The 14,368-nt window shown below is 35.5% G+C and overlaps 1 protein-coding gene across 1 annotated transcript in view; it reads right to left on the minus strand.

Annotated features, from left to right (window-relative positions):
* KCNU1 (potassium calcium-activated channel subfamily U member 1) overlaps positions 1-14,368 on the minus strand; it is a gene marked incomplete at both ends in the record, with an annotated part of 137,292 nt that overhangs the window by 85,360 nt on the left and 37,564 nt on the right. The window contains 5 exons of the mRNA XM_081220789.1: positions 269-381; positions 4,632-4,784; positions 8,084-8,153; positions 9,237-9,319; positions 10,361-10,466. Of these exons, the coding sequence (XP_081076915.1) occupies positions 269-381; positions 4,632-4,784; positions 8,084-8,153; positions 9,237-9,319; positions 10,361-10,466 (525 nt within the window). The remainder of the gene's footprint in view (positions 1-268; positions 382-4,631; positions 4,785-8,083; positions 8,154-9,236; positions 9,320-10,360; positions 10,467-14,368) is intronic.

The raw sequence follows: 14,368 nt of genomic DNA on the forward strand, positions 1-14,368 counted from the left end.
CCCCCTCCGCAGAGCGAGAGCCTCTCAAATATGGAATGTTCACTTGAAAGTGAATCCATCCTGGAGTAACGCAGAGCCAGTGCACCAACTGGGACAGAGATGAACCTGTCCCACACAGACTGTAAGCCTCCAGGCTGCAGATACTCAGACTTATTCATCCTTATACCTTCTGTGTTTGTCACTGAGCCTGGTCTACAGTGAGCCCTTTGTGAACACTGGGGAAAGAATGCATTGCACGAAAATGAGGAAAGTGTTTCCCTTAACTTACCGGCAAACATCAGGAAAGCTCATTCCAGCAAAGTCATCAGAGAGGCGTTGAGTCAGGATTTTGTTCTTCAGGCCGCTAAAGAAATGTTTCTGCCAGGGCTCTTTAGGGCAGACCTGGAACACACAGTCAGACCACATGAGGCACAGTGATGTGGAAAATGGGATATTCAATATACAAATTGTGTATTCTGCTCAGCACCAAACCAGTACCCATTGCATTCAGGTTCCAGAAAGATTTGTCCTCGTGCTTAACTAGAGAAATGTCAAAGGAAGAACAAAAACTCTAACATACATCTCAACTATTTCCAGAATGAAGTAGGAGCGTCACGACTTAGTTCCTCCCCAGATGGCATCCACGCCTCCTGCTGGAAATTAGTTCTTCTTTCAATAATTTCAGCAAGGTAGACTGGTTTTTGAGTCAGGAACAATAAGATGGTAAGAATAATGTGGAATCTAACTTGTCTCTCCCTAGATATGGCTGTTTAAGATTTTTTTAAAGAACATATTAGTTTTCTACTCACTGCCTAACCATATACCACAAAGATGAAAATATTCATGACTTCTGCTCAGTAGCAGAACCCTTCTTGGTTTAAATAAACTCAAAAAGCCATCCTGATCAATGGAAATGAGAACATAAGAATCAGGGCAGTGGTAGGCTTCTAGAGAAATGGGGGATGTGACAAAAGGATTTCTCTCATAAAAAGCTAAATGTTGTCTAACTGGGAGGCGGCGGGGGGGCAGATGTTGCTGAGTAACTCATCTCTGACGTCTGTGTAAGACCCCCAGGGATCCTGTTTTGCTCTATTTGCATCCTCCTCATCCTCCTCCATCCACAGCCATAAGAATCACCACCACGCTGCTCTGATAGGGCACGACTGGCCCCTTAAAGCCCACAATCTCCAATGAAAGCCTGGAATTCCTAGGAACTCAGAAACACCATGGCAGTGGAGAGTTAAGGCCAGTTCAGAAACACTCCTCAGATGGCCATCTTGTGGTTTAGGAAGAACAAAACAAAAACAAACACACAAACAAAAAAATTGTGCCCTGCTAATAAAAAGGACCATCTTTTTCCAATACACCTCATCACTGTCTCAAGATGCAGCTGACTCTCTTGCATTTTCCCCCTTTCTTAAAGTCCTCTCCCGGTGCAGTTCAAGTCACGATGTCCTCGTGACCAAAGAAACTGGCTTAGTGCTGCTAATCCAAATGTTCCAGGTTTTGCAAGAGGGTAAAAAATAGCCATAGAGATGATGTCCTGAGTCAGTTTTTTTTTTTAAATAAAGACTTATTTTTTATTTATTTTAACATCTTTATTGGAGTACAATTGCTTTACAATGGTGTGTTAGTTTCTGCTGTATAACAAAGTGAATCAGCTATACATATACATATATCCCCATATCCCCTCCCTCTTGCATCTCTCTCCCACCCTCCCTCTAGGTGGTCACAAATCACCGAGCTGATCTCCCTGTGCTATGTGGCTGCTTCCTACTAGCTATCTATTTTACATTTGGTAGTGTATATATGTCCATGCCACTCTCTCACTTCATCCCAGCTTACCCTTCCCCCTCCCCGTGTCCTCAAGTCCATTCTCTATGTCTGCATCTTTATTTCTGTCCTGCCTGTCCTGCCCCTAGGTTCTTCAGAACCATTTTTTTTTTTTAGATTCCATATATATGTGTTAGCATACGGTATTTGTTTTTCTCTTTCTGACTTACTTCACTCTGTATGACAGACTCTAGACAAAACTAAAAATAGAACTACCATATGACCCAGCAATCCCACTACTGGGCATATACCCTGAGAAAACCATAATTCAAAAAGGGACATGTACCACAATGTTCATTGCAGCACTATTTGCAATAGCCAGGACATGGAATTAACCTAAGTGTCCATCAACAGATGAATGGATCAAGAAGATGTGGCACATATATACAGAGGAATATTACTCAGCCATAAAAAGAAACAAAATTGAGTTACTTGTAGTAAGGTGGATGGACCTGAGTCGGTTTTTTTAAAATCAGAACGGGAAACAGGATGACAAGATGGATTTTGGATTTGGATAGTAGAATCGGGAGCGTGAATAAATCAGTTAGATTAGATCTAATCTAAATTTAAGCTTAAGGCAATTCTCTGTGCCTAGAACCAACTGGAGATGCTCCTCAGACTACGATTTCTCACCATATAATCAACATAGATCAACAGAGTCAGAATACATGGCATTGACCCAAGGCTTTCTAATCTGACTGCCCAGAAGTTTTACAAATATTCACTCAATACCTGGAAAAAATCAGGTTATGAGTAGATTAGCAAGTCTTATTTCATAGATGCAGAAACTGACAGAGAAAGTTTAAGTGCCTAATCTGAACAAAATTGGACATAAGACACTAGCATCCTGATAGTTAAACCTAAGTTAATAGGTTTAAGTAACTAAATTAATTTTAGTTAATTAATTTAATTAATTACAGAATCTAAATCACCAGAGCAGAGTACAACATGAAAAAATCTTGCCCTGTTTAGAATTTCTGAGAGTTTCAGACTTCCCGCAACCAAAAACTTATCATGACCACAAATCTCTCTTAATTCCTATCTTCCAAAAGCCACCTTATGAATATTGACAGGTGACCATCATCACTGAGGAGGTTCCAACTTTAGATAAACAAACAATCAAAAAAAAAAACCCCAAACCCAACAAACAACAACAGCAATAAAACCACAACAGGGCAGGTTGTACATCTCTTACCTTCTGTATTTCCATGAAGGAGACAAAGTTTTCATATAGAGTTCACACTCTATTTTCTCTAGACACAGAGATTAAAAATCACAATCCTCACAACACATATTGCAGTTATCCTGCACTTTCTAAGCTTACAACACACAGGCAATGTCCTCACAAGCCATTTCCTGGGCTACACACAGTGACCACTAAGTGAAGGTTAAAGCATGTTCGCTGTATCGTCACCAAGGCTCATTCCTACTGCCTGATGGTCGATTTTATTTCTCTGTATATGGCATCTCCTCACATTCACAGGGGGAATTACTAGAGAATGCTGTGGTTTCCAGTTAGCATTTTGCTGACCAGAGTATCTCTTGAAACTTTACCTCTTTTGCTTTTCCTTAACAGCACCAAGGAAGGGACTAGAAAAGGTGTACAGATTTTTTAAAATTTACTGGACAAAGGAAATAAAGTGCAAAGAGAAGCCAAGAAGAAAACTGGGTATAAGAAGAGGCAAATGTGGATGCATAATTAAATGGAGAGAAAGGTGACTCTCTCTGGAGAGGCTTTAGACAGTAGGATACCAGGCCCAGCTGAGAGTTAGAACATCTTTCCCAGAGCATTTCACAGGGAATGGCATTTGGAAGGCATACTATGTGCTACAGTATTTCATCCCAGTAGTCCATTTAGCCATTTATTTTGTCTCAAACAAAGGTATCAAAAGACCTGATGTAGAAGACTGGGAGAAGATATCTAACAGCCAGAGGCACAGGGCATAGTGGTGAGACTGAAAGTCAGACAATTCTACATCTGCTACTTACTAACTTACTATTATTAGTTAGCATCCATGACTGGGATACTACCTTGAAATATTGAGGGAAACACAATGTACTTAAAATGCATGACACAGTAGGCATTCAACATGTGGCTACTATTATTATTACTGCATAGAATATCCCAAAATGACCCGGAAAATTAGATTTTAATATTATTTGTAATATTATTTCTCTTTAATGAATATAATTAATTATTATTTCAATTACTTGGTATTTAACATATATTTAAATGTATGATTTCTCCACTAATAACATAACCTTTATTTATTTCTACCTTCAGTAACTCAAAGTGCTTCTACATTTATGAATACATTTACTGTCATAACGTCATGGATTGCTGGGAGGAAGCAGGGTTATGATTTCTTTTCTTTTTTTTTTTTGCAGTACGTGGGCCTCTCACTGTTGCAGCCTCTCCCATTGTGGAGCACAGGCTCCGGACATGCAGGCTCAGCGGCCATGGCTCACGGGCCTAGCCACTCCGTGGCATGTGGGATCTTCCCGGACCGGGGCACGAACCCGTGTCCCCTGCATCGGCAGGCGGACTCTCAACCACTTGCGCCACCAGGGAAGCCCATGGTTATGATTTCTATTTTGCAGGTATTCTTAGGCAACAATAAGATAAACAACTTCTTCAAGGTCAGTGTGGTACTTGGGACTTCAATCTAGATGTCTCAATCCCTTCCCAGCTCAAGTAGAAGTCAAATCTCATTTCTTGGGGCCTTCTTGCTTCCCTCAATTTTTATTTTCTATTTATGATATTAATTTATGAGGACATGGGGATAGAGCCAAGATTCAACATCAGTTTACAAGGTTACCTTCTTGTCTTGCTCAACAAATAGAGATGTTAGAAAGGTACACAAGCCTGGCACCAAACAGCCTTGGGCGATAAATCCGAGCTTTAATTCAGCAAAGCAGATGATGTTGTCTCCAGTATTCCAGTTCCAGCTGGGGATCTTTGGCAGAAACACCTGTTTCATGGTAGAAAGTAGTAGAAACAGACTTGTGGATACAGAGAACAAACCAGTGGTTACCAGTGAGGAGAGGGAAAGAGGGAGGGGCAAGACAGGGGAAGGGGATTAGGAGATACAAACTACTATGTATAAAGTAAATAAGCAACAAGGACATAATGTACAGCACAGGGAAGTATAGCCATTATTTTGTAATAACTTAAATGGAGTATAGTCTATAAAAATACTGAATGACTACGTTGTACACCTGAAACTAATACAATATTGTAAATCAACTGTACTTCAGTAAAAGAAAAGAAAGTCAAAGATTAGAAAGAAATATACCTCAAGAAAGTTCCCCGAATTTGCAATCATTTTGTTCGCTTGTTTTATGTTTTTGAAATATAATTAACGTATAACATTATATTAGTTTCAGGTGTACAACGTTCAGTATTTGTATATATTGTCAAATGATGACCACAATAAGTCCAGTTAACATTCATCACTACTGTAATTACAAGTTATTTTTTCTTGTGATGGGAACTTTGAAATTCTATTCCCTTAGCAACATTTAAATATAAAATAAAGTATTATTAACTATAGTCACCATGACTCTTTTATACTAGAAATTTATACCTTTTGTCCCCGTTCCCCCATTTTGCCCACCCCCACCTCTGGCAACCACCAACCTGTTCTGTGAATCTATGAGCTCAGGGTTTCTTTTTTGTTGTTATTCAACATATGAATGAGATCATATGGTATTTGTTTTTCTCTGTCTGACTCATTTCACTTAGCATTATGCCCTTGAGGTCCACTCGTGTTGTTGCAAATGGCAAGATTTTATTCTTTTTTATACTTTTTGAGAGGACTGTGTAGTCTGGTGCTTTTGAATGCAATGTTCTGTATTTGTCTAAGTCATGAGGTATAATATGTTGTCTAAGGCCAATGTTTCCTTATTGATTTTTTTATCTGGATGATCTATCCATTGAAGAAAGTAGGGTATTAAAGTCCCCAACTATTATTGTATTGCTATTTCTCCATTTAGATTTGTTAACATCTGCTTTATAAATTTAGGTCCTCCTATGCTGGTGTCATAAATATTTACAAATGTTATATCCTCTTGTGGGATTGACCCTTTTGATAATGTAATGCCCTTCTTTTTCTCTTATTACAGTCTTTGTTTTAAAGTCTATTTTGTCTAATATAAGTATAGATTCCCCAGATTTCTTTTGCTTTCCATTGGCATGGAATCTATTTTTCCATCCCCTAACTTTCAGTCTGTGTGTGTCCTTATATCTAAGTTTCTTGTAGGCAGTGTATAGATGGGTCTTATTTTTTTTTGTCTATTCAGCCACTCTATGTTTTTTGATTAGACAATTTAGTCCATTTATATTTAAAGTAATTATTGGTAAGTATGTATTTACTGCCATTTGTCAAGTGTTTTCTGAAAGTTTATAATTCCACTGTTCCTTTCTTCTCCTCTTGTTCTCTTCATCTTTGATTTGATGACTTTCTGTAGCAGTATGCTTAGATTCCTTTCTCTTTACCTTATTTACTATAAATTTTTGCTTTGTGGTTACCATGAAGCTTGCATAAAACAACTTACAAGTCTCTTTTAAGTTGATAATAACTTAAGTTTGATCACATCAAAAGCTCTATATTTTTATCCCCACAACCCAAGTTTTATTTTTGATATTACAATTTACATCTTTTTATTTTATGTATCATTTTACAAATGATTGTAGTTATTTACTACTTTTGTCTTTTAATCTTCATACTAGCTTTGTAAGTGATTAATCTATCACCTTTACAACATTAGAATATTTGGAATTTTCCTATATATTTACCTTTACCAATGAGACTTATACTTTCATGTTTACCTTTTACTAATTACCCCTTTCATTATAGCTTAAAGAAGTTCCTTTAACATTTCTTGTAAGGTTTGTCTATTGGTGATGAACTCCTTTAACTTTTGCTTGTCTGGAAACCTCTTTATCATTCCTTTGATTCTGAATGACAACTTTGCTGGGTAAAGTATCCTTGGTTGGCAGGTTTTTTTTTTCTTTTAGCACTTTGAATATATTGTGGCACTGCCTTCTGGCCTGCAAAGTTTCTGTTGAAAATCTGCTGATAATATTATGGGAGTTCCCTTATATTTAACAAGTTGTTTTTCTCTTGCTACTTTTAAAATTCTCTCCTTGTCCTCAACTTTTGACACTTTAATTAGAATGTGCTTGATATGGGTCTCTTTGGGTTCCTTTTATTTGGAACTTTCTGGGCTTTGTGGATCTGAATATCTGTTTAGGAAAGTTGACAGCCATTATTTCTTCAAGTCAGTTCTCTACCCATTTCTCTCTCCCTTCTCCTTTTGGGACTCCTATAATGTGAATGTTGGTCCACTTGATATTGTCCCATAAGTCCCTTTAAGTTATCTTCACTCTTTTTCATTCTTTTTTCTTTCTGCTGCTCTGATTATGTGAGGTCAACACTCTATATCCTGTCTTCAGGTTTGCTGATCCTTTCTTCTACTTCCACTGGTCTGCTGTTGAACCTCTCTATTATGGTTTTTTTTTTTTTTTTTTTTTTTTGCAGTTCAGTTATTGTATTCCTCAGCACTGTGACTTCTATTTGGTACTTTTTAATATTTTCTATCTCTCTGTTGAAATTTTCACTTTGTTCATCCATTCTTCTCCTGAGCTCAGTGAGCATCTTTATGACTGTTATTTAAAACTCTCTATTAGAAAAGTAACTTATATCTTTTTCATTAAGGTCTTTTTCTGAGGTTTGGTCTTGTTCTTTTGTTTGGAAGATATTCCTCTGTTTCTTCCTTTTATTTGACTGTGTTGGTTTCTGTGCATTGGACAAAAAAGCCACCTCTCCCTGTCTTGATGAGTGGACTTGTGTAGTAGATGAATCTTATTGTTCAACCCTGCCTTAGCCCTTGGTTGTTTCTCAAACCCTTGTCATTGTCCAATCTGCCTACTTTATTTTTAGTGGCTCCCAGTACTTAAGGGTGTGCCACGACCTGTCCATGTCCCAAAGGGGAGGATCTCAGTCAGCACCTAGATTCAGAAAGACTGGACTTCAGACCATCAGGCAATAGCTTTTAAAGTATGTAAATATAACTCTTTCCAAATTTACATTTTTATGTAATTAACAATCTTAATGGGGCTCCAAATTTCACCTGCCACTGGCAAAAGCTTTTTGTGTGTAGACTCATTATAAAGTAATAAGTTCATATATTACTTAGATGAACTAAGTTCATTTAGTTCTACAGACTAAAAGGGGAGGAGACTGAACAGGCTATAATGTTACAATACCTTGTTATGGGACTGAAGTATCTGTATGATGACTCTGGTATTAGGGTAATAGTTCTTGATAGAGAGTACCCTACAAAAATAACAAATATGCTCATTAGTGATGTGCCATATCCAATGTCTTTATAATATAATTCAATTCAAAGTTAAGTTGATGTGTGGGTAAGCACAGGAAAACAGCACATTGTAAAGTTCATTGTTATGATCTTTAATAGCACACACAGAAAAGTGCTACAGTTTTAGTGACTTAGTAAATTAAATCTATAGAAAGGTAAGCTTTTGGTATTAAGAGTGGTCTTCTGGGAGCAATTCTTGAGGAGGAAATAATCAGTTTCATATATTTTAGTCTTCAAACTCAAACACATTAATTACAGAAAAAAACAGAGACTGAATTGCTATCTATAGCTCAAAGTAGCTAACAGACTGTCTAATCCAACTTTCTTATTTTACAAATTAAGAAACTAAGATCTATCTTATATTTACTGTATGTTACAAGTTCTCAGCCTTTTCTTGCTTTTTGTAGAGTCACCTTCAGCTATGTGTAGTTATTTTGCTCTGGGGGCCAACAGTTCATCTGGGTTAGGTACAATGGCATTGCCCTTACAATGACAGTTTGAATCTCTTACCACAAATTGAGTTCCTGCTCATAGACAGTTCACAGTTCAAGATGGTAACACTAACCCTAGCCATCTTGAAAATACTGCCAATAGTCAAAAGCACATCATACTGAACCATGCACAATCTTTCACTAGGACTACTGGAGAAAAACCCCAGTAAATAAAGTCTATGAATAAGGTTCACAAACCACAAAGGCCGTCTTTAGTTTTGAGGGGCTGTTAGTCAGAATGGTGCTATCTGAACAGTTATCAGTTACTCGTATGCTTGCTTTTTAAATTTAGACAGCTATTATCCCTACAGAACTCCAGGAAAGTAAGTGGAGAAGCACATTGACACACAGTAAACTCTATTTTGACTTCCTTTTTCATACATCTGCACAGTATCCGGGGCCAAAAAATAAGGCAGAAACCTGGAATATGATGAACCCTGTGTTGTGATACATGACATCTGTTTAGTCCTATGCAAGGGGCTTTATTTTAAAAGAGGTAAAAATAAGACCAGCATTGGAGCACGTTAAGACACAGTGCCAGCTTCTTACCTCATAATGTTTGAAGTGTCTTCAGCATTTGAATCACTGCACAGAGGGTTGGCTATAATCAGGCATGCTTCTGCAGAGTCCACCTATTCTTCAAGATTAAACAACAGCCACCTTGTTAATTACATACGGGAAATGCTGACGTGTTCCCCTTTGGGGTTTTCTTATGGTTTCATCATACAATTTCCAATAACAAAGAGAGCACACTTGGGAAGGACTTGTGATAAGGATGTCTTTACATCAGAATCACAGTCCAGCAAATGCTGAAAGAGGCTGCATAGACGGACCAGAGTCTCCAACATAGATGTAGATTGCTTTAAAATGGAACAAGTGCATAATGATGTTTTTCTATCATCCAGAAACATCAATTTATGAGTAGTGATGGGTAATAAGATCTTTTTAAGTGACTTCCCGTATATTTATTTACCTTTCAGAATAGCAAAAAAATTATTGAAGTGGCTCTTATAACCCCAAGTCGCAGGAAAGAGAAAGATTATACTGTGTTTGTCAATTTTTGCTTCAATTCTTTGTGTTGACTCTATAGATCTCTGCTTTAAAAAAACGGAACCTTTTGTTCCATATGATTGTGCGAAACCTAAAACATGAGAGGAAGTTGGCCTTGATCTTAAATGCAAGGTGTCTAGAGGGTTGGCTGTTGCTCATGTCTTTTCGTCTCAGCCTAATTGGGATCTCTGCTATTTTCCTTCATGCCTTTCCTATCAGAGGGCATATCAGTGTGTTTAGGAGAGCTCATAAAAGCTGACAGACTCCTAGAAATCTGTCATCTGGTAAGAATCCCACTTGGATAGAAAGATCTAACACGCTTTTGCTATCCACAACTTTTTCAGATCTCTTAGACTGATAACATAAAACTGTTCTAGATAGAGAATTTAGTGAAATTATTTAAATATAAATGTAGGTAAATAGTGAGGTCTGCTTGGTATCTGTCAAGAAGGATTTGGAGGTCAATTACTAACACTTCTTTATGATCAGTTTTTAAAGTTGAAAAAGTCCTATTTCCCCCAATTCAAGAGTCTGGAGTAATCCTTCAGGAAGAGCAATACACACTATTGTCTTAATTGCTGCAGCTTAGGAAAACGACAAGGAGGAAAAGAACTAGATCTCACCGCAACTCGCCTCAGATCCTCCCACTTCAGTGCAGATCCAGAAACGAAAGTTGTATAGGCCATGTAGCACTTAAATATGGTTTCCAATTCCAAAGAAGGAGGAACCCTGGACAAAGAACATAGTGCCAGATACGGAAAAAGAAGATAGGCTTTTGTTTAGAGATTGTTATATTATTTAGTGCACTTAATAAAAACTCTAATCTTCTCTTGGAAAACATCCATCCTCCATTATTAATCCATGTGCTTAGGTGATGTGGATACCACTAGCCTAATTCCAGAAATGGGTCTGAAGCTCAGGGGCAATCAATCACAGAGACATGAAAAAATACAAATCAGATTAAGCAAAAAAAAGGGGGGGGCGAATTACTAAGAACAAAGAAGTTCAGGATCAATGAAAACATTTCAATTATTCAAAAAGACACAGCATTCTAAAACAACTATGAATTTAATAAAATAGCTTCTAAATATACGAAAAATTTTAACAAAATGAGAGAAATAGATGAATCTGCCACTGTAATGACAGATTTCAATGCATCTCTCTCAATTACTGACAGATCAAGGAGAAAAAATAATCATCAAGTTTGATATTTAGAAATTCTGCAAACAATATTTAAGATATCTAATTTAAATTTTTTTCACCTTTATTGAGGCAAAATTGACAGTTAAAATTGTAAGACAGTTAGTGTACAACATGATGATTTGATGTATGTACACACTGTGAAAGGATCCCTCCCATTATTTAATTAACACATCCATCACCTCATATATTTACCTTTTTGGGGGGTGATGACATTTAAATTCTACTCTCCTAGCAAATTTCAATTATACAATAAAGTGTTATCAACTATTGTCACCATGTTTTACGTTAGATCCTCACACCTTATTCATCTTAAAACTGAAAGTCTGTACTCTTTTTACCAACCTCTCCCTATTTCCCCCAATCCCCAGACCCTGGCAAACCATCTTTCTACTTTCTGTTTCTATAAGTGTGGCTTTTTAAAAAAATTCCAGATATAAGTGACACCATGCATTTGTCTTTCTCTCTCTGGCTTATTTCACCAGCTTATAATGCCTGCCAGGTTCATCCATGTTGTTGCAAGTGACAGGACTTCCTTCCTTTTTTAGGGCTGAATGATATTTCATATCATATATATATATATATATATATATATATATATATATATATATATATATATACCACATCTTCTTTATTCATTCATCCATAGATGGAAACTTAGGTTGTTTCCATATAATGGCTATTGTGAATAATTCTAATTTTCCTCAACAACACACAAATATTTACCAAAATGATAATTTACTTGACCAATAAGGAAAGCCTCAACACACTGCAAAAAAAAAGCTGCTGTACATATAATGACCTCTGATCACAGTACAATTAAAGTAAAAGTTAATAACAAAAAAATTAAAAAATATTCATCATAGTTGGAAATTTTGAAAAACAGACTGCTAAAAATCTCATGAGCTATGAAGAAATTATAATGAAATTTATAAAATTCTTAGAAATTAATTATGTGAAAACACTAAATATCTAAGTCTTTGGATACAATAAAAGCCTGCTTTAGGGGCAAGTTACAACTTTGGACATTAATATTGGAATAAACCCAAAGAAATAAGAAGAAAAGAGACAATAAACACTAGAGTGCAAACAGTGAAATAGAAAAGAAAAGTAAAAGAGAGAAGATGAACAAAGACAAAGGCTGGTTCTTTGGGAAAAAAATCACTAATATAATAGGCAAAGCTATAGTAAAATTGATGGAGAAAAAGGGAAGACAAAAATGACTCATAACATTGAAAGAAGATAAAAATACCTACAGGAAAAATAGAGATTAAAAATAATAATCAAAGACTACATCAACCAACCAAATGCAACAGCTTTTAAAACTTAGACAAAAGAGACAAATTACTAAAAATAGATCTTACCAGAAGTTACTCTATAAGACTATTAAAGGAAATGAAGTTTAGTTTAAAATCTCTCAAAACTAAACAAAAATGAACAAAACACATACACAGACCCACACACTAAACACAATTTTTAAAACCACCAGTTCTAAATGGTTTAGCAGGCGACTTCTACCACACTTTCAAGCAACAAATAATCCCATTTTTATACAAAGTCTCTCAAACACCTTAAAAATAGAGAATGGTCCCCAACAAATACTACAAAGTCAAAATAACCATTACAGCAAAACTATTAATTTAATTCACCACATTAACAAATTAAAAATTACACAGCCACCTCAGATGCAGAGAAAAAGTTGATTAAAATATCTTTTCACAGTTAGAAATAAAACTCATGGTATATTAGGAAGAGAAAAGAATATCCTTAACCAAATAAAGAGTATCTCTAAAATAAAAAGGATGGCCTTAGTGGGAAAATATTAGAAAAGTTTTCTTTAAAATCAGAAATGAAGAAGAGATACAGCTATTGCTTTTTTCTCAACATTATATTTGATGTCTTAGCAAGAGCAATAAGAAAATAAAGATACACTGTACACATAAGGATTAGAAAGGAAGAAATAAACTCTCTTTATCTGAACTAATATGATTATTTACATAGAAACCCCTAAACACTACAGAAAAATAAATAGAGGCTAATTTAACAATATGGATGAATGGAAGATTAATATACAAAGGTCCATTCTGGTTTTTCATACCAAAAGCAAACAAATAGAAAATACAATAAGACACTATTTCAAATATATCAGAAAATATCAAGTACTTATAAATATAGATGTCACATATATTACATATACACATATGTAAAATTACATAATATATAATAAACATCAGCAAGCCTGGGAAATTATACAGACACTAAATGAGATCTAAATAAGTAGACAACCATAGTATAGTCAGAGTTAGAAAGAATTTGTAACACAAAGAATCAATTTTAAACCAAAGTTTCAATTAGATTCCTCCCATCAATTTCCACAGGGTTTTTCATAGTTCATGATAAAATGATTATAAAATTTATATGACAGATAAAGGACCAAGAAGAGCTTGTCAACTATTGAAAAAAGAAGAGCAAGGAGGGAAAACCTGCCCTAAGATGTATAAGGATTAATTATGAATCTTTAGCAATTAAAAAAGTATAGTATTAATGTAGTAAGAGATAAATTGATTAAAAAAACATTGAATAGACCTATTTATACTGGTAGCATGTCAGATCAGTGAGGGGAAAAGGGTTTATTCAATAACTAGCATTGATAAAATGGTTATCTATGGAAGAAGCTGAAGTTTCATTCATGTGTCATGCCATAAAAAAACAAATTCCAGTATAATTAGAGATTTAAACATCAAAAAAATTAAAAATTCTTAATAGGAAACGTAATTAAATATCTTTTAAATATTGGGATATGGAAAAATTTCTAAACAAAAACCAAAAAAATCATTAAATACAATTGAAATGATTGAAAATTTGAACTATAATAATATTAAAAACTTTTGAATATCAAAATACTTCTAATACTCAGTGAAAAGACAAGTTATAAACTGGAAAAATATAGTTACAATTCAGATCACTGATGAAGAGTTAGTGTCAAGAATACATTAAGCACTCCTAGAAATTAAATAAGAAAAACCCCACAAACAATCCAATACAAAAACAGGTAAAATGCATCAATAGGCTTTTCACAGAAAGAGGAAACATGTATGGCTAATAAACATGAAGAGAAACTACATACTTAGTGATAAGAGGCTTATAAATCAAAACCACGATGAGATTCCACTTTACACTGATTCCACTGCAAAGATTAAAAAGTATGACCATGTCAATTGTTAGAAAGAATGTAGATGTATAACTACACAAAGTCCCTTACACATTGCTGATAAGCTTGAAAAATGGTGCAACCACTAGTAAAAAATGATATTATCTCTTAAAAATGAACATTCACATTCGTCACACCATTAAACCACCCTCCCCCCCACACACACATACACAGACACTCTTGCACAGGTCCACTAAGAGCCATACATAAGCCATGTTAA

This window comes from Mesoplodon bidens (assembly GCF_964165515.1).
Source record: "Mesoplodon bidens genome assembly, chromosome: 20".
NCBI lineage: Eukaryota > Metazoa > Chordata > Mammalia > Artiodactyla > Ziphiidae > Mesoplodon > Mesoplodon bidens.